The sequence below is a fragment of the Spea bombifrons genome, chromosome 3 (genome assembly GCF_027358695.1).
Source record: "Spea bombifrons isolate aSpeBom1 chromosome 3, aSpeBom1.2.pri, whole genome shotgun sequence".
Lineage (NCBI taxonomy): Eukaryota > Metazoa > Chordata > Amphibia > Anura > Pelobatidae > Spea > Spea bombifrons.
Genome location: NC_071089.1, coordinates 35,111,392 through 35,131,339, shown reverse-complemented (window position 1 = coordinate 35,131,339; position 19,948 = coordinate 35,111,392). Strand labels below are relative to the sequence as shown.

The 19,948-nt window shown below is 38.8% G+C and overlaps 1 protein-coding gene across 1 annotated transcript; it reads left to right on the top strand.

Moving 5' to 3' along the window:
* The first annotated feature begins 2,333 nt into the window (after window positions 1-2,333).
* Window positions 2,334-18,475, top strand: LOC128483938 (kinesin-like protein KIF28P). Its single transcript, XM_053460259.1, has 20 exons — window positions 2,334-2,387; window positions 3,422-3,610; window positions 4,211-4,417; window positions 5,186-5,221; window positions 5,534-5,758; window positions 6,392-6,546; window positions 7,557-7,668; window positions 9,800-9,867; window positions 10,010-10,152; window positions 10,719-10,840; window positions 11,505-11,595; window positions 11,991-12,045; window positions 12,678-12,801; window positions 13,485-13,638; window positions 14,098-14,216; window positions 14,737-14,844; window positions 15,800-16,071; window positions 17,792-17,926; window positions 18,081-18,247; window positions 18,420-18,475. Exons 1-20 carry the CDS (start codon window positions 2,334-2,336, stop codon window positions 18,473-18,475), a joined length of 2,592 nt encoding a protein of 863 aa, XP_053316234.1.
* The last annotated feature ends 1,473 nt before the right edge of the window (window positions 18,476-19,948 follow it).

Below are 19,948 nucleotides of genomic sequence, written 5' to 3'. Positions count from 1 at the left end.
TAGTGGACACCTGGCTGGCTGAGCATCATGGGAATTGTTATTCACAGCTAACATCTGCAGCTTTATCAGCTGTTAACTGCATTTCCCATGATGCTCAACCAGCTTGTGTGTGCTATCTGGGTGCTGGCTGGGGAATTGCCTGGATGGGCAATCTGAATCTTTGCAAGGTTTGTGTGTGCAATCTTGGTGCTCTGGCAAGACATGTGGGTGCAAAGTGATGCTTTGGAAAGTTTTGTTGTTCTAATCAGGTACTGTGGGCATGGGCGTAGGAACCAGGGGGGAGAGATCCCCCCCAGTAACTCATGCGGGGGGACCGGTAATGAAGAAATCCCCCCAGGGCCGTAGGAAACCCCCCGATAGAAACGCGGCAGGAGGGGAGAGAGGGGTGCCGAGCGGTCGTTTTCAGCAACCGCTCGGCGTCCTTCTGTCTCCTCTCTCATCGCTGTCTGCCTCAGCGCTGTCCCGAGTGTCTCGGTGCCGGCGCTTCACGCTGACGTCATATGCCAGCGCTCAGCAGTAAAGCCGTGCGTATCGCCGCAGAGCGGCGAGGCAGAGGCCTCGCGCTCCCACCACAGGACTGCAGGGTAAGTGAACTACAAAGGGCGGTAGGGAGAGGGTAGCTAGTGAGAAGGAGGCGGTAGGGAGAGGGAAGCTAGTGAGAAGGGGGGTAGGGAGGGGGTAGGGAGAGGGTAGCTAGTGAGAAGGGGGTAGGGAGAGAATAGCTAGTGAGGGGCGGTAGGGAGGGGGGTAGGGAGAGGGTAGCTAGTGAGAAGGGGGCAGAAGGGAGAGGGTAGCTAGTTAGAAGGGAAGGTAGGGAGAGGGTAGCTAGTGAGAAGGGAGGGTAGGGAGAGGGTAGCTAATGAGAAGGGGGTAGGGAGAGGGTAGATAGTGTGAGAAGGGAGGGTAGGGAGGGGTAGAAAGTGTGAGAAGGGAGGGTAGGGAGGGGGTAGCTAGTGAGTAGGGGGTAGAGAGAGGGTAGCTAGTGAGAAGGGGGGTAGGGAGAGGGTAGAGGGAGAGGGTAGCTAGTGAGAAGGGAGGGTAGGGAGAGAGTAGTTAGTGAGAAGGGGGTAGGGAGAGGGTAGATAGTGTGAGAAGGGAGGGTAGGGAGGGGGTAGATAGTGTGAGAAGGGGATAGATAGTAAGAAAGTGTGAGAAGGGAGAGAGGGGGTAGATAGTGTGAGAAGCAGGAGAGGGGGTAGATAGTGTGAGAAGGAGGAGAGGGGGTAGATAGTGTGAGAGGGCTTAGTCTGAGAAGGCTTAGATAGGGTGAGAAGGGGGAGAGAGGGGAGATAGTGTGAGAGATGGGGAGAAAGTGGGGATCTGATGGGAGAAAATGCTGTCCCCCCAGATTTTTAGGGGTTCCTACGCCCATGACTGTGGGTGTAAGGGATGTGGGGGCAATAATGTAAGGAGGGCAGGAAAAAACAAGTGAAGGGCTCTGATATAAATAATGCATGTTACTGTGTGATATTACCTGGTTAGGGCTCTGATATAGGTAATGCATGTTACTGTGTGATATTACCTGGCTGGGGCTCTGATATAGAAATGCATGTTACTGTGTGATATTACCTGGCTGGGGCTCTGATATAGAAAATGCATGTTACTGTGTGATATTACCTGGTTAGGGCTCTGATATAGGTAATGCATGTTACTGTGTGATATTACCTGGCTGGGGCTCTGATATAGAAATGCATGTTACTGTGTGATATTACTTGGATGGGGCTCTGATATAGAAAATGCATGTTACTGTGTGATATTACCTGGCTGGGGCTCTGATATAGAAAATGCATGTTACTGTGTGATATTACCTGGCTGGGGCTCTGATATATGATAATGCATGTTGCTGAGAAATATTTTCAGCGTAAGGCTGATCTGCTAATACAACTGTATTAGATAAATTTAAATATATATATATATATATATATATATATATATATTTAATAAATTGGTTTGGTTGAATTCAATGTGTTGGTTATTTTTAATATGCATGACTGTGCTGACAAAAATGAAGTGTGTTTTAAGTGGTGATGCGAGTGTGACATTGTAAAGTGCAATTGGTTGTATTGATGAGTTGCATATTGCAATTTTACCCCTGGAAATGCTTTTTCAATCAAACTATCAATGTACAAACGCAAAGGAGAGAGTGAACATGTCCGTAAGATGAGAAGTTATTCCATGTATATAATACTGTAACTGAAACTAAAGAAGACATACATAATTAATTGGAAAAACCTCGATCGGTGGAATAGGCAGGTTCAGCACATGTTGTTTACCCAAGAATTTGTGTTATTTTATTTCCGACTGCTTTAGAAGCTGTTTCAAGCATTAGAAGGATGCCAAACTATGACAGTGTGAAAGTTGCGGTACGAGTGAGGCCTTTCAATAAGGTAACTCATTTTATTGACTGGTTTTCGTTTGGTGTATTTTTGTTATGTTTTTATTATAGGAGGGGATATATCTGGTGTGCATGACTAAATATGACACAACGTTAAAATGTCTCAATGCTAAACTGCTTGAGGAACACACTTGTATGTTAGGCTACTACCTTTTTGCAAATATTAAGGCACAATATTAATTTGTTTTAAATAAACAACTACATTACTTGAGAGTATATATATATATATATATATATATATGTGTGTGTGTGTGTGTGTATGTATGAGAGAGAGAGCGAAAGGAGAAGAGAGATCGAGAGAGAAGCGAGAGAAGAGGTCATTTATCCACTGTGTTCTGTTTGTATTACAGATGAAAACCTCACATTTCAGTCCTTCTCTGGGGCTTTTATGACATATATCGTTGTATTATAACAGCTTACATGCCTCAATGTACTAGAGATATATTTTTCTTGTAAGATAAAGCACCCCACTCAATAGTCAGTCTATAATAATAATAATTTGTAGCTCCCTTGCCTCCCTAAAGTATAATGAGTGTTATTGCTAGCAATAAAATATTAGGGACATATTTAGATTGCCAACAACTTTTAAACCTACTAATATTTGTATTCTAGCAAAGCAGATTTATGTCAGTTTCTCTGAAAAACCAAAGCACTCCGTGTTCAGGTTGCCTCAGGTAACTACTGGCTTTGCTATTCCCAGTTCAAACAAAGTTTCTACTTTATTACATAAGGAAATCTAAAATCTATTTTTTCAGTTCTGTATACCCCAGCATCCAAGTGCAATGAGCAAGTAGCAGCTTGGGTTGTGGTGAATGCCTCCAGTTTGGTTTCTATAACAAATTATTTGGAATACAACAGCCAAATAATGGACCTTTTGTTTTATGGTGTGTGGCTAGGGAGAAGAAATAAACAAGGCTAAAAATACTTTGTGCCCACAGAAAGCTATTTATGCAAGCAAGGCAATTAGAAGAAAGAAATATCCTCAACTATCCTATTTACATCATTTAAGTTTTCCATTTTTTTCAGAGAGAAAAATATGCAAGGAGCAAATGCATTGTTTCTATGAAAACCAATTGCACCACTATTTCTGACCCAAAAAATCCTGGAAATGAAAAAACATTTAAGTTTGATCTGGCATATTGGTCTCACAATGGATTTTTGAAAAACAAAGATGGCACACTAGTTTCAGATGGTCATAACAGATACGCAGATCAAGTAAGATATATTTTTGTATTTAAAGTCACAGGATGAACAAGGAAAGTCTGTGTGGATCCTGTAAATCAACATGGAGGGTTTTGTGCTTGTGAACAGAAAGTATTTCTGCCATAGGTTTCTGTGTTGCTATTTTTTATTGCTTCTGAATAATATACATTTTACATTGAAATCATTTCCAAACATTTTCCCTGTGGGCAAGATGAGTTTATTCTGTACACGTGTGGTAAACTATGCCTTTAGGCACCAATTAATTATACTTGTTTATTTAGTGTGCAAAAACTTGTGTCCTAAGTTCCCTATTCAACACATTTCTTTGCATCATGAGGAAACTAAAACTGAAATCTGTAAATCTCCTAAATAACATATCATGCAATGTTTCTTGGGTTAAAAAAATCACTTTTTCAAGAGCATCAATTTTGGAGGCACTGACATCAAAACAACCAAACAACCAAGTTCGTAAGACACTCCTGCTGGAGATTATAGGACTGGAAGGTTTGGGGTGTCATAGAAATTGTTGTACGTCTCAAGGTTGGAGAAATAATAAACCTGAAATGTTATAAAATGTTTACTATATTTGATTGGGTCTTTCCCTTTCTGTAGAAAACTGTGTTCCATGATCTTGGTCAGGGAGTATTGAATAATGCCTGGCAGGGGTACAATGCAACCCTACTTGCTTACGGACAAACCGGCTCAGGGAAAAGCTACTCTATGATTGGATATGGGGCTAACAGAGGTATTATCCCAAATGTATGTGAGGAGCTATTTCGAGCTATTGAAAATAACCAAGAAAAAGAACAAAGGTACCAGGTAGGTTTCATGGTAGGTATCAAAGGGATATGACAATTGTGGACACACAAGATTCAATTATTTCAATGCCAGAAAAAAAAAAAAAATTGTGACATACAGTACTAAACTCTAATGAGTGCTACCAAAACTCAGTGTTTATGTGCTGTATTTATATTATAGAGAAGGGTAGGGACAAGAGAGAAGTTGGGTTATCACATTCAATAGCTGTATTAATTTAAGATACAATAACTATAACATACATAAAAACACAATGAAACCCTTCAGAGAAACTCACACACATATATATATATATATATATATATATATATACCAATTCTTGACAACCGATTGAGGGTTGCATTTTAACATCAGGAAAAACAGACAGATGGGCCAATGAATTCCATTAAATTCAATGTTTCTAATCCCACCATTAGTACTGAAGCATTTTAAAATCATATAATTAAGGAAGCCCTATCAACAAAGATAAACCTTTGTTTGCTGTGACGTCCTCGTGTTATGGAAAATTTGTCCAGCACAAATAAATAGGGATTCCTATATTTAAGAAAATAAAATAAGAACACAAAAAAGCTACAGTCCAAAACTGCATCACGTGGTTCATTTAGTAGCAGGTTTCCTGGTGCAGTTTGTCAACCCAAGAGTGATTTTGACTTTAGACACTTCATACAGCTTGATAGCTTTTACTAAGAGGATGTGTCATCTATTCTTTTAGAAAATAAACACTGATTTTACCCCATTTTTACAGCATGATTTTTTTTCTTTTTATTTCAGGTAACTTTTAGCATGCTGGAAATATATAATGAGCAGGTAAATTGCCCGCTTATGTATGATGCATGATATACCACAGTCAGCTATCCATGTGGGTTATTTAAATGTTATTTGAAACAATGAAAACTCCTTAAGGTAATGTCAATACAATTGTAACTCACCAAGAAATAAGAACCTGCAACCCAACAATGCAGTTGTAGCTATTAAAAACATATAGGGGAAGCAATAATGCACACAGTCAGGATTTCCAAATACTATAAATAGTAAAGGCTCTAACTTATTGTTTAGCCTATATTATCAAGCAGTTTACTTGCCACTTGTTATCATGTTTTCTAATTTACTTTTACATAGGTCACAGATTTGCTCTCCAAAACCAAGAGGTCTGGTGGCCTAAAAGTGCGAGAAGATCAGCATCAGGGATTTTACGTTGATGGTCTCAAGTTAGTGCCATGCGAAAGTTATACACAAATTGAAAGACTGATGGAACAGGGGAAAAAAATAAGAACCACTGCATCAACCAGTATGAATGCCAGCAGCAGTCGCTCCCACATGGTTATCACCATCCACTTCAAACAGGTAATGAAGACATGGCTGCTTAGTAGACTGTAACACATTCATATGTCAAGTAATGGTGGTAGCCAGAGCTGTTTGGAGCTTTCTCCACCTTTACTAGAAATGCTCTATAGAAAATATATAAACATTTCCATCTCCAGGACACTTGGTTAGTGTCTGCAATCATTGGGTAGGTGGTTGGTACTTAGTCACCAGTATTGTGGAAACTTTTTTATATCTGTCAGAAGAATTGAAATCTCATAACAATAATTTTGCATTGTGGAGTACTTCATCTCCTGGATACGGGGTTAGTGTCTGCAGTTGAGAAGGTGGTGGCTATTTGGCCAAACGCACTCCTGCTGAGGTTCTTCCTACCCATTTCTCAACCATTCAAAGTCTAAGTGGGGTAACCTTTGGGTAACCAAATTAGCTACTAGCTCCACCTCTTTTACAAGACCACCTTTGTATCTAACTCCATATCAGATCCCAAAACCTCATCAAGCTATCTATGAAGATGCTCTTACCCCTAAAGTCAAATACTGTTGCCGAACTCACATATTTAATTAATTAACCCATATATTATATATATATATATCATATTTCTTAAGTCATATATGTGGAGCACTGATGTTCATGTGTGTATATATACCTTTCTAGATTTTCATGGAAGAGGATATTACTAAACAGTCCAGTATAAACTTGGTGGACCTGGCAGGAAGTGAAAGACAAAAGTCTTCTGGATCTGAAGGTGATCGTCTTCGTGAAGGCACCTGCGTTAATCTCAGTTTGACTACATTGGGCAATGTGATCAGGTAGAGAAGTTTCTTCGTAGTTTAATCAAAATGCAAAACAGTTACAAATTAATTAGTGGTGCGTTTTAAGAAAGAGTGTGGTTTTGCTGGTCTTATTATACTTTAGGAAGGTCCTATATCAATTTTGTGAACATGGGCAGAATAAAAACTATAAAAACACTTAGCAGTTGTCTAAAGCAGAAATTATGGAGGTGTATTTCAATTACTTGACAGTAACAAAAAATAGTTTCATTCTGGTCTTCCTGTGCACGTTGGGCTTTTTCTCTATGACCTGCCTAAAACTTGTCCATGAAACGAAGATTACACACTAAAACCGTAACACTAAAAACTAAAAGTTACCTGCTCAGTTGCATGTGGTATACATACTTGTTATGCATATACCATCAGCACAGCTCTGTTTGTGCTGTTTCGAAGTCATAATCACTACATGTCTCATGCAATCAAGCGAAAACTTCTAATTGAGGTTAGCTAATTATATTGGTATTTCTTCATTAAATATTGGCATGAAAAGTGAAAATATATGATTAGAGAAATTGCCATTTCTACAGATGTCACTGTGAATGTGGTGGGTTAATAAATACATTTATATAACATCTGATTCAGGCATAATTTAGTGTAAACCATAGTGGTTTGTTTTTTAATGCTGCAGCCCATATTTTGGCATAAAAAGTGAAACTGATATATTATTATTTTTTATTATTATTTAATTATTTTTAAAAACTTTAAAAGTAGTGCACATATATATATATATATATATATATAATACAATTACAGTGAAAGTACTACAGTCAAACACTGTCAAAAAGTCAAAAGTAGAATGTGCATAAAGCAATAGGAATAAATAATATATAGGAATAAATAAGGGCAGAACAAATGGGCCATTTAATAATTGTTTTTTCCTGTTTTGGAAGTGGCTGTATGGCGTAAATCCAGACCAAATTCAGGTTGCTGTTGTACTTTCATCACTACTACGTTGATATACTTAACTGGTTCTTCCATTTATTTTGTAGTGCACTTGCTGAAGCAGCCATGGGGAAGAAGGTTTTACATATTCCATATCGCGACTCTGTTTTGACCAAACTTCTGCAATCTGCACTGGGGGGCAACAGCAGGACAGTTATGGTAAAGTGTAGTGACAACCCTCCATCCTCTGACACTCTCTTATACAACATAAAGGAACATGCCAGATTTCAGAGCAGACTAGCGGTATTTAACAGGGATGACATGTCAATGTTGATGAAATTAAAACAAAAAGTGATAATGATCTGCTTCTATCTCAAATCCAGTAATATCAATATTTGAGAAACAAAACCTTTCATTCATTCATCCTCTGTGGTAGAAGTTGATTCTGGTAGCTTAGGAAGAAGGTATGATGAGAAGTTGAAAAGAGAGTTTAGGAATGAATAAAAAAAAGCAGATTTTGCATCTGGCACCCTTTCAGTATTCCTGTGCGGTGCTTATGGCTACGTGATGCTGAGGATGATAAAAATGTTAAAAAGCTAACATATAGGCTGCGGCCCTCTCCTGCCCCCTCAGTGTTCTTCCCTTGATTACGCCCACACTGAAAGCATTCAAAGGGGCTATGCAAGCTGGCGGTGTCTCGATGGAACCCTCCCCCTTATTTCCTATTTCATGGCATCCTGATTTTGCACCTGGGGGGGATGCCAGTCGTATGTCGTCTCTTACACCCCCTACTGTCTCCGTACTTAGGGTCTGCCATGTATCCCATGGCTCCGCCTTTAAACTGCTGGCGGAATTGACAGGACTCCCGACTAACCCCTTCCCGACTGTCTTCTTATACCACCAAATTAAGCACTTTCTCACTTCCTCCGGCGCCCTTGCTGGTGGGACTCATGCCCCTACCGCGTTTGAACAGCTTTGCCTAGCGAACAAGGAGCCCCCACACCTCCTCTCTGCCCTGTACGCCATCCAGCTCGCCCCGGTAGTGCTCACTAAACCCTACTACTTTAGTCTCTGGGAGGGGTACCTGGAGCTCTCTTTTTCCCTCGAGGAGTGGGAGAAGATGCTTATGATTGTGCACAAGGGGACCGTCTCCAGCAGAGTGCAGGAAACGCTCTTTAAAATCGTCACCCACTGGTACAAAGTTCCCCTTGACCTTCACAGGTTTTTGCCCCAGATTCCCCCTACAGGTTGGCACTGCAGCGCCCTCCCTGGCTCCCTCTACCATATCTGGTGGTCGTGCCCGGCAATCCAACCCTTTTGGGCCAAGGTGTCTACAGTCATGGAAGCAGACCAGACTTTCATAGCTACCCCGGCATCCGTGCTCCTACACCACAACACTATCCCATACAAGCCCTACAAAGGTTCCATCAAATTTCATTTAATTAATGCTGCCCTTACCACCCTTCCTAGATCCTGGAAGTCCGCCAGCCCCCCTCTATGTCTGCCTGATTCCGGTGCGTCGAATTTATCTACCAGATGGAGGTCCTCACGGGGGGCGCTAAGGGCCGGGAACACTCGGTCGAGCTCCAGTGATTTCACTGGCGCACCTATCTTTCCTCCCTTGCTGACCGCCCGGACTCCCTAGTGCCCTGAGTTCTTACCTGCCTCTGGCTTCCACTTCAGGTCTCCGCTCTCAGTCCATTTAATTTTTGTTTTTATTTCCTTTCTGGTTCACATTCACACTGTGTTTGGTTTCACACGATATGTTTCTGTGCCTGACTTACCTGTGGCATGGGGCTGACCGGTATCCTGGCCAGGCCTCCGTCTCCTCCTTACGCTGTACGTTTCCTCCAGGCACTTCCGTTGTTGTTGTTACTAATGACACTTCGCCTTCAGCCACTGTTTGTCGAATGCGGATATTATGTAGCACATATCTCCTTCCCCCATGACTGTCCACCCTTCATGGATACTCTACATCTATGTCTGTGGTAACAGTTTATTGGTATGCATCCTGTGGGAGGCGACCTCTCCCTTACCTTGTACCATGTATATCCTGATTGTACGATACTGTTGTTGAGATCTTTGGCTCTGTCATATCTTACTTGCAATAAACGGTGAATTGAAAAAAAGCTAACATATGTGTCTATAAAGATGTGTTTCTTAACATTACTTCAGGATTTGAATTAAATGTAAAAATTTAACTGGATGCGATTCTTTTTTCAATACACCAGACATAAATCTTTTGAGGGCTATTGAAATAAAACAATAAATGTTTTGAAAAATTAAATTTCGCTGTCCAAATGAATTTTGCTATTCTTATAACATTATTATCTGTTTGTCTTTTTTTCAGATTGCTGCTATTAGTCCAGCAGATATCTGCTACGAGGAGACTTTGTCAACTCTCAGATATGCCGATAGGTGATTCTACACTCGCTTAAAGTACATAATGTTTTCACTGTGAATTAAAGCTTTTGGATTTTGTGGCGCGTTTTTCAACACAGGTCACAAAATAAACCAATTTACTTATTAATTGCCAGTAAAACCTTTCATTTATTTTTAGGGCAAAGAAAATTAAAAATAAAGCTGTTATCAACACCAGCCCAACTGAGCGACTTATTAAAGAGTTAAAAGCTGAAAATGACAAGTTGCTGACCCGGTTGACTGGGCTTGGAAATTCAGGGAAAAGGGTGGAACAAGATACAAGTAAGTTGAGCTTCAACTGATAAAGTATGGTGAGCTATGCTTAGACTAATTCAGAATAGTATGGTCAGCTAGGATAAGACTAATTTGGAACAGTACTGACAGCTAGCCTTAGTCTAATACAGAACAGTTCTGACAGCTAAGCTTAGACTATTACAGAACAGTATTAAAACCTGTGCTAAGAATAGTACAAAACAGTATTGGCGGCTAGGCCTAGACTAATGCAGAACAGTATCGACAACTGGGATTACATTTAAACAGTACTGACAGCCGAGCTTAAACTAATACAGAACACTACTGACTGCTAGGCCAAGACTAATACAAAAAAGCACTAACAACCTTATAACTTGGTCTTAGATTAATACAATTATCTGTCTTTAGCTGGGGTTAGACTAAGAGTGTTAAATGCTAAGATTGAGTATTTTTGTGTCTGAATTTACCAGCCCAAGACACACTTGACACTTCAGTGTCCTTTCTGAAATATGGCCAGTCCTGTTGATACAAAGCTATAAGCTATTCAGACAGAAGTCAATAAAGAATTAAAAAGGCATATTTGTTTTTCATTTTAGGGGAGCTGCATCGTTTGCTTACAGAGAATGAGCTGCGTATCCAAGCCATGCAAATGACTTGGGAAAATCAGCTACAGGAGGCACGGAAAGAGTGGGAACAGCAGTTTGCCGCAATCACACAGGTACATTAATGCATATGTTATATCGTGTAATGTCCCATTACACTGCCACATTCATGTCACAGGTCTAAGACAGGCTGGAAACTCAAATGTCTCCATAACAGTTCAACTGCCAGACAAAAGCTACAAACTATTTGTAATTTTAATAAATGGCTTTCGGTATGTTAACAGCTCTGGCAGCTTCAATTAGCCCTTCAGCAGCCAGTCATTTTTTTTTACTCCTCTCCAAAATGTTGTTTTTGAACACCCAGATATTTTTATATAGTTGTATGCTCTCAATGCCTCCAATGCTTCCATCACAGGATATATATATATATATATATATATATATATACAGTACACAATCCACAGGGCTTGCACTCAGCTTGTCTATATATATTTAAAGAATTGGCACTTGCCCGGGTGCTGTTCCCACCAGTAACAACCACAGTCCATAAATTGGGCCACACACTTACAGGACTTGTATTCAAATCTTTATTCTGCCATTACCAAAATGTAGACGTTTCAGACTAGAGCGTGACCCTTTGTTAAGATAGTATCTTGATGGACTATGTATATATGTGTGTGTGTGATTTCTACTAAAGCGGCCTATTAATTATATTGAGTAACACTAAGGTTAGTATCCATTTGTATTATCTAGTTGCTATATATCGTTTCTTTTTTGTAGGAAAGACGCATGATGCAGACATACCCTTATCTCTTGAATGTTAATGAGGATCCACAGCTTACAGGAGTACTAAAACACTTCATACAAAATGGTAACGCACTAGTGAAAAGAGACAGGGAGACTTGTATAAATGTTGTCAGAATATATGATCTGCTTACATTTAATAGTGCGTGCTCTTTGTTTTAAAACTGAAGTTGTGAGAAGTTGTCATTTAACTCTAAGACCCTAATATTGCAGTAAATACCTTGAGACTCAGGGCAAACCACGAGACTTCCCTGGTATGTTAACAATGAAATAATGAATGGATTTCCAAGTAGATCAAAATAATTTTATAAAAAATCAGTAGAAAATGCAAAACCTTAGTTTAATACTATGCTAGTAATTTCAAGCATTTGACTTTAGACCTTGTAGATGAAACTTAAAAAACATAAGAGGATCACTTTGTGAAATGCCACTTATAATCACTGTATATATTTTGCATTATAGGATCATCTGATGTTGGCCAGGCACCCTCCAATGCAGTAATCCTGAGGGGATTAGGGTATGTTAATAATTTATTTAAACCAATTTTCAATTCTGTATATACCCCTGAAACCAAATAGTGAGTCTACCGTCCTTCCATGGACTCTATATAGCAATAAAACTGGATAATAAGCAGGTTTATGAACAGCAGTTCTTAGACCTCCATTATTACGTAAACAGAAGGAGTTGATTCAGAAATAATGATATAGCCTTGCTGTTGAGGTTCCAGGAATTTTGTATTTAGCACATATGATCTATCTAAGATCATGATGAGATTTGTCACCTATGATGTAAGATTTTCCTTGCTGGAGCTCTATTCAGCCAAACACATCTCCTGGAACATGATATACTTACCGCCTGTCAGCTTCAGCACTGGCTCAGCAAACATTGCAGGGGGGTTCTGAGACCACTCCATGCTCATGTGCGGAAAAAGCACTTTCCTGACACTCAATGGCTGCTTCAAACAGCCAATCAGTCTCCAGAATAGCTAGAAATGGAGGGCATGGAAACCTGCAGCTTCAGGGTCTCATTTCCTCCCAAAGTTAAGTCTATTATTTCATTAAATTAAATTCATTAGAAAAATTCAAGTTGATGAAGTTGAACAGTTTTCAATTCCAATAGGCATTAAATCTATGTTTTGCTTTCCTTTAGGATTTTACCCATTCATGCTACATTTGTGAACAGCGACAGTAAGGTGTTTGTAAAACCGCATGGCAAAGCCAAAGTCATTGTTAATGGAGTGGCAATAGTCACCGAAACCAAGCTTCAGCATCTTGTGAGTTAGAAATACCAGTATAAAAAGGCATTTTTCTTTTGCATTTATGAGCAATATACATGAATTGGATATTGTACATCAAAGTGATTCCAACAACTGCTCAGTTTTTGTGGTTGGCTGGCCTGGAACTCCAATCAATGTATTTGCTTAAATTAAAGGACTTGAGTTTCTTTTGTCCATTTGACCTACTGTTAGGTGGCAAGGGTAGGTAAAACATTTTTATGTGGATTTTGGTCTTCCTGGGAGAGATGATGAATTAATTTTGACAGCCATATGAAAGGCATGATGACCATGCCATTTCTGATCGCCTTGTATGTTATTGTATTGCACCTAGTATTGCAGCAGCTGGTAGAATAATCTTGTTAAAAAATCAACACTTCCATAAGACCACCAAGTTTTATTGATGGTCTACTTCAATACCAAATAAATGGACAGTTCATTGCCACATACAGTCCAACCAAAGAAGAATACATATTAAAATATTTTGTAATATGTATTCATTAACCTATAAGAAAAAAATCACTTACCTTAAGAAGAAGCTGCAGCTACTGAGCTGCAGAACACCAGCCCTCCAGTCTTCTTTTTGCAGTCTTGGCTGCTTGAAGCATGCGTGTATGTTTTCGTATGGATTTGATATTAGAGTTTCCATGAATAAAGCTATGTAACTTGTCTTGTGTTCCCAGGACCGCATTATCCTTGGATCAAACAGTGCTTACCTTTATATTGGATTTCCTGTTGAGCGTGGCTCTGAGGATATCGGTAGATTTGACTATGATTTCTTTCAGTCAGAACTTGCTGCAGCTGAAGGATTTAGTGTTGACAAGTTAGGTACGTGCAGTCATAAGTTAGTCTAACAGCGTCAATAAGTCATAAAGCATCAGTGTTTTGGTAAAACAAAAACGACATTATTTCTCAAAACTATTTTGGGACTAAAATACCGTAATTCTGTTTCCCACAAAATAGATTAGATACTTGACTAGACAACCAGTTTTTAAGAGTTATCATGGATGTGGCTAAATTTTGCCTGAAAGCATCTTGACCAACATCTCGTGTTCTCAAGCTCTTCATGCATAATTTCACATTTCTACCCATTCACTTGGATTGTATCAAGGATTGAATCATTGATACTATGTTAAGAAGTTACAAATTAATTAACCACTTCATTAACTTAAAGTCTAAAAAATGCTCTATTTTGTTCTCTCTCTCTCTCTCTCTCTCTCTGTAATATTGATCACATTCAGCCATGTCATATTGTTAATGGTTTGGTGGGTGCTAGATTTTCCTTGTGCTCCTCAGGTGCTGCCCACGATCAAGAAGGTAAACTAGATCCAAGCGTGCTTGCTGTCTTCCATGACTACATTAAATTGATGCCATTGGTTGCAGAAGCAAATCAGATGAGTGATGAGCTTATGAAGGTAAACACTAGCCCGGCATGAGTATGCATTCATAAGATTGGTTTTAGTTGAGAAATGACTTGTGTGGCAAGCTTACTTAACTCATACATCAACTGACTGGCGTAACTACAGGTTACCCGTTGTTCCTGTCTCCTCATTCTGAGGAACCGGCATGGGGAGACAGGAACCTATCGGGATCACATTATGTCACCAGGCAGCTCGCACAGAGATAATATTTACAGTTTTGTTTATCACTTTGGTTGAGTGCATGTGAGCATAAGTATACATCGTCATCTAGTGTGAAATATTTTTAAGCCAATATTTAAGGAGAGTTGAAGAGGATTCTGGTCAATCTGTGCCGCAGCTAAGTTGATGCAACCACTTAGGCACCTATTATATGCTATTTATTGAGGTATCAATTGGTCATTTTGTTTGGATATCAACAATACGTGGGTTGATATTGATACACAAAGAATGCTGTCTCTGTAGCTATATATGTTTTTATATGATGATTTGATGACATTTTTTTTTCCTGGCATAGGATCTTAAATTTGAATTGAAGGTGAAAAATTTGGCCTTGACTGATTCCAGAGGTTATGATCTAAAAAAGGAAATAATGGTGAAAGTTATCAATCAAACTACTAACCAGGTGCATCATTGATAGAAAGTGAATTTGAGAAATACCGGTACTTTATATTGTTTGTTTGTGATATGGGGAAAAGTCCGTGAAATTGGAGTTATGCCTATGGGTGATTATGTGTAATTATGACCTTGGTTATTTTACAGAACACTAGTTTATGATCAAACATCCCAGTCATAACTGATTTGAATTGCAACATTGTGACAGCATGTACTGGGTATAAGACATCCTTATACCAGCTGAGGTGTGTAGGGGATCCTTAAATTGCATATGACAATGGAGCAGTTAGGAAAGCCATGAATACATGATTATCACCACTACCAATTTCAGTAGTGAAGAGGTAATTAAGTAGGTTAAGCTATATGTTTTATACCTCCTTGCTGTGGATTGTTGATTGTCCTGAGTTTTCCCCAAGGTGACTATTCACCGGTAAACACAGAAGAATAATCAGCCAGGTGTTCACTAAGATCAAGCAAGGCCCAACAGCAGAGCTCATCTCCTGAGTATAGCAAGTTCATATGGAATCTTGGAGAAATGGACTCTGCAGAATAACTAGTAAAATAATGACTCAATCTAGTGAGATCAGGTTGCACAGCGGTTTATACACATAACCCAAAAGCTAAAACCCAATTTAAGATATAAATATAATATTAATTGTAAACATAATCACACTATTATTTACTGTCTGTAAAATACTAATGTCATAAAAACAGTTGTGCAGTATTGCTAATCCAGGACATACTTGAAATTTCATAGAATATATTTCATGTAAAATATGATACATGTGCCTCTACCAACTTCGCACAAACTCCCGCAAATACCCTTAAATACAGATTCTAAATTTGCATGTTCCTCCTTTTTGTTGTCTACTTCCATAGTTGTTTATTAAGGAGTATATTTAGTGGAGTATTTTTGTTTTAAATATTCACGTAACGTCTCCTATTTTCTTGTGATATCATCATAGGTGTGGATTTGGTCGAAATCCAAGTTCATCAACAGGAAGTTTTTAATGGAGGAATTGTATCAGCGCTTTTTGGATGGAGGCGTCAACTTTGACCGTGAAAGTGATCCGTTCTGGGACCCCGTGGGAATTATTCATTTAGGTTCTGCTCACATCTGGCTCCAGTCTCTAGCTTATTGTATGAAATTGGAGGAACAAACTGAGCTTCTTAATTGTGAAGGGTTGGAGGAAGCTATTCTTGTAATAAATATTTCACCTTGTTCCAGTAGTGGAAGGTATAGTAATTATAGTCATTGGCTGTAATGTAATGTAATGTAATGTTTTTCTTATTTAACAGAAAACATTTAATTGTAACAAATACACAAAACAATCCAGTGAAAGTATATATAGCTACAGAATCCAAGAACTAGAGTTCTTGTGAGATTTCACAATATACTGTACGAGAGAGGTAAATTGAAAATTATGAAATTATAAAATGCTTTTTGTGTACCTGCTCAGCAGTTTTAAATATATTCTTATCATTATATTTTCCTTGCTTTAACTGGCTTTTGTATGTACCACACCTTCCATCTCATACTCAACAGCTTTCATCTTCTTACTCTTGGTTCTTACTCTGGTATCTTAAAACTCAGATAAATGCTACCCAAAAGAGTGGTACATATTCAAAATCCAAATTCTTGCAAAAAAAAAATCCCAAACTATATATAATCATAACAACCCAATCTCTAGGGCAGAGTATAGAATATTTGATACTGTCCTAACCTCAACGTGTGAGGAAAGGGATTTAGGGGTAATTATTTCTGAGGATTTAAAGGTAGGTAGACAATGCAGTAGAGCAGCAGGTAATGCTAGCAGAATGCTTGGTTGTATAGCGAGAGGTATTAGCAGTAGGAAGAGGGAAGTGCTCATGTCGCTGTACAGATCACTGGTGAGACCTCACTTGGAGTATTGTGTACAGTACTGGAGACCGTATCTCCAGAAGGATATAGAAATGTTGGAGAAAGTGCAGAGAAGGGCTACTAAAATGGTTTATGGATTATAAGATAAACCTTACCAGGACAGGTTAAAGGATCTTAACCTATATAGCCTGGAAAAAAGACGTGACAGGGGGGATATGATAGAAACATTTAAATACTTAAAGGGAGAATCAACAAGGTAAAGGAAGATAGATTATTTAAAAGGAGAAATACTACCACAACAAGGGGGCACAGGTTTAATGGTAACATCAGAAAATATTACTTTACGGAAAGGGTAGTGGACGCATGGAATAGCCTTCCAGCAGAAGTGGTAGACGTTAATGCAGTAAGGTTATTTAAGCAAGCATGGGATAGGCATAAGGTCAAGCTAGATATAGGATAAGGGCAAGTACTAAAGGAAAGTACTCGGAGGTTGGGCAGACTGGATGGGCCTACTGGTTCTTATCTGCCGTCAATTTCTATGTTTCTATGTTTCTATTCTATGCCTATCCTGCAATGTGTGGCATATATAAGAAAAAATAATAATATGACAAATGTATTGCACGTGGGGGAGGGGTTACATTTTTACCATTATATTGTTTTTGCCCTAAATTAGACAGAATGTATCCTGAAACAAAAAGCTTTCTTTCTGTAAAGTATATAAGCTGTCTAAGCTAGGTTGTAACCTTGCTGTAACCTAAAGCAAGGCAGCAAAAATTGACCTTGCTCCAAGCAGAAAGAATTGGCTCCAGCGCCTTCGTAGTCAAAGAGTTAATGCCAACCTTAGATAAATAATGCTGAAGAACTACAGCTTAATACTTAATAATTCCAACAAAATGAAAGACTCACTAAATAGTAGGTCTTTTCTACTTTTTTTTGAGCATACGAGGGTTTTCATCATGGAACCTCTCTTCTTGCGATGTTTATAACATGAGTAACTACTTCAACAGCAAATATTACATATCTACAAATGCTTCAAAAGAGTACATTTACAGTACCACATTATTATTATTATGTTTCTTTTGTGTGACGATTCCAGGCCCTTTGGAGAAGAAGATATAGTAATCGATCCTCTGGAATTACTAGGAAGAAAAATTGTTTTCCAGATCCATATTATACAGTGTTTTGGTGTCCGATGGTTAAAAGAAACTAGTAATCGGGGTATTCAAATAGGGTAATTATCACACTTCACTGTATGTTTAACTGATTCACTGTATGAGAAGAACAAAATTTGTTTTCTAAAAGATTATTATTATTATTACTTTATGTAAAAAAAATACAATTTGGTCATACGGTATTTTCAAACTATACTCCACTTTTTTCTGCAGCTATCAGTTTTATGATGTTCCATATCCATTGTACACAAAACCAGTCTGGAAAAATGTGAATCCAGTTATTGAACACCAGCTTCAGTTTGTTGCCTTGAACGCATCAAATGAACTTTTGAGCTATTTACAGAAGAATGCATTGGTTGTCGACTTGTGGGGTCTGCAAGGTATCTTTTCTTTATTTTAAATATCCATTTTTATTTAAACCGTTTTAAGGTGTGCCACAATCTCAAGACACAGACAGAGTTTACCTAAAAACATATGTTTGCCTCAAAATGTCAACAGCAATGTCTTCTGAGACCATATTACAAAATAACATAAAACATGCTTATTATTTAGAAACAAATCCTGCATTTGCTAGCTACGGGATCCCGCCAATGGGGTTATATGGCTAGCGAGAACTCAAAAACTGAACAGGGACTAAAAGGAGAAATAAAAGTGTGTGTGGATTGAAAGAGGCAAGACAAGCAGGGCGGAAAGAGGGGAAAGTAAAGGAGGAGCCCAAGTGCTATTAGAGCATGTTGCAAGTATCTTTTTAATACATTCATTATATGATGTGTAGAATGATATGTATGGTTTGCAGAAGGAGGGGGTTGTCAAGATGTCAAAGGCTACGGAAAGGCCTGAAAGGATAAGATAGAAAAATGTACCTTTTGTTTTAGTTGTTAGGAGATCATTAACTAGGTGGTTATAGGTTAAACATTCCAGTGGTTTAGAGGTCAGGGGGAGAACGGACACAGGACAGTAGTTACATACGGATGCAGAATGTAAGGCTTCATTAAAATGCTAGCATGTTTGAAAGGGGATTGAAACCACGCCAGTGGTTTAGAGAGATTAAAAAGATGGGTTGTGGTACCAGAAAGAGACTGTAGGAAATGCAGGGGAATGGGGTCAAGTGGGCAGATTGTGAGGTGGGAGAACAAGAGGACATCAGACACATAGCATTATGAGGGAGGATATTATCCCTGATGCTATCTAAACAAAGTAAGTTTGGAGAGATAGAGGAGTGAAAGAGCAACGCATGAATTTGTAGTATTTGGGTATTTCCTCCACAGATGCTTAGCGCCTTCCTTGTTCCACCATGACTATGCCCCTGTGCACAAAGCAAGGTCCATAAAGACATGGTTTGAAGAGTTTGGTGTGAAGGAACTCTAGTGCCGTTAACCCCATTGGGATGAACTGGAACGGAGATTGAGAGCCAGGCCATCGCGTCCAACATTGGTGCCTGACCTCACAAATGCTTTACTTGATGAATGGGCAAAGTTCCCACAGAAACACTCAAAAATTGCCTGGAAAGCTTTCCAGAAGAGTGGAGGCTGTTGTAGCCGCAAAGATGTGCGCAACTACGCCCATGACTTTGGAATGGGATGTTCGATATGTTCATACAGATGAGATGGCCAGGTCTCCACATGCATTTGGTCATATAGTGTATAAACAGATGAAACAATGTACATTTGTTTGTTTTGTTTTTTGCACAACAGAGGGATGTTCTGAATATGATTGGTCACTGTCAGATCCAGAGAGCACAGCAGAAGGCCAGATTTTAATTGACAGTACAAAAACTTTGATCTCCAGCTCAACTCTTGTTGTAAGTAATTATTACTTTTTACCATTTTATTTTGTTTTCAAATCAGAGAAAGCAAAGACTATAAAAATGCATGTTACAGGCCAAATAGTACAGCATGAAATGTTCAGAAAAACTAGAGGATGAACAAGTTTCACAATGAAAGCCAGGCACTAATATGATGTATCAGGTATATTATTGACTTTTGATATTATACTGTCACTTACTACACACTGTAAAAAGAGACCTGCTACTGAATTGAGCAGCATGACAGCAAATAACCATCAGGGAGTAATTTTTAATT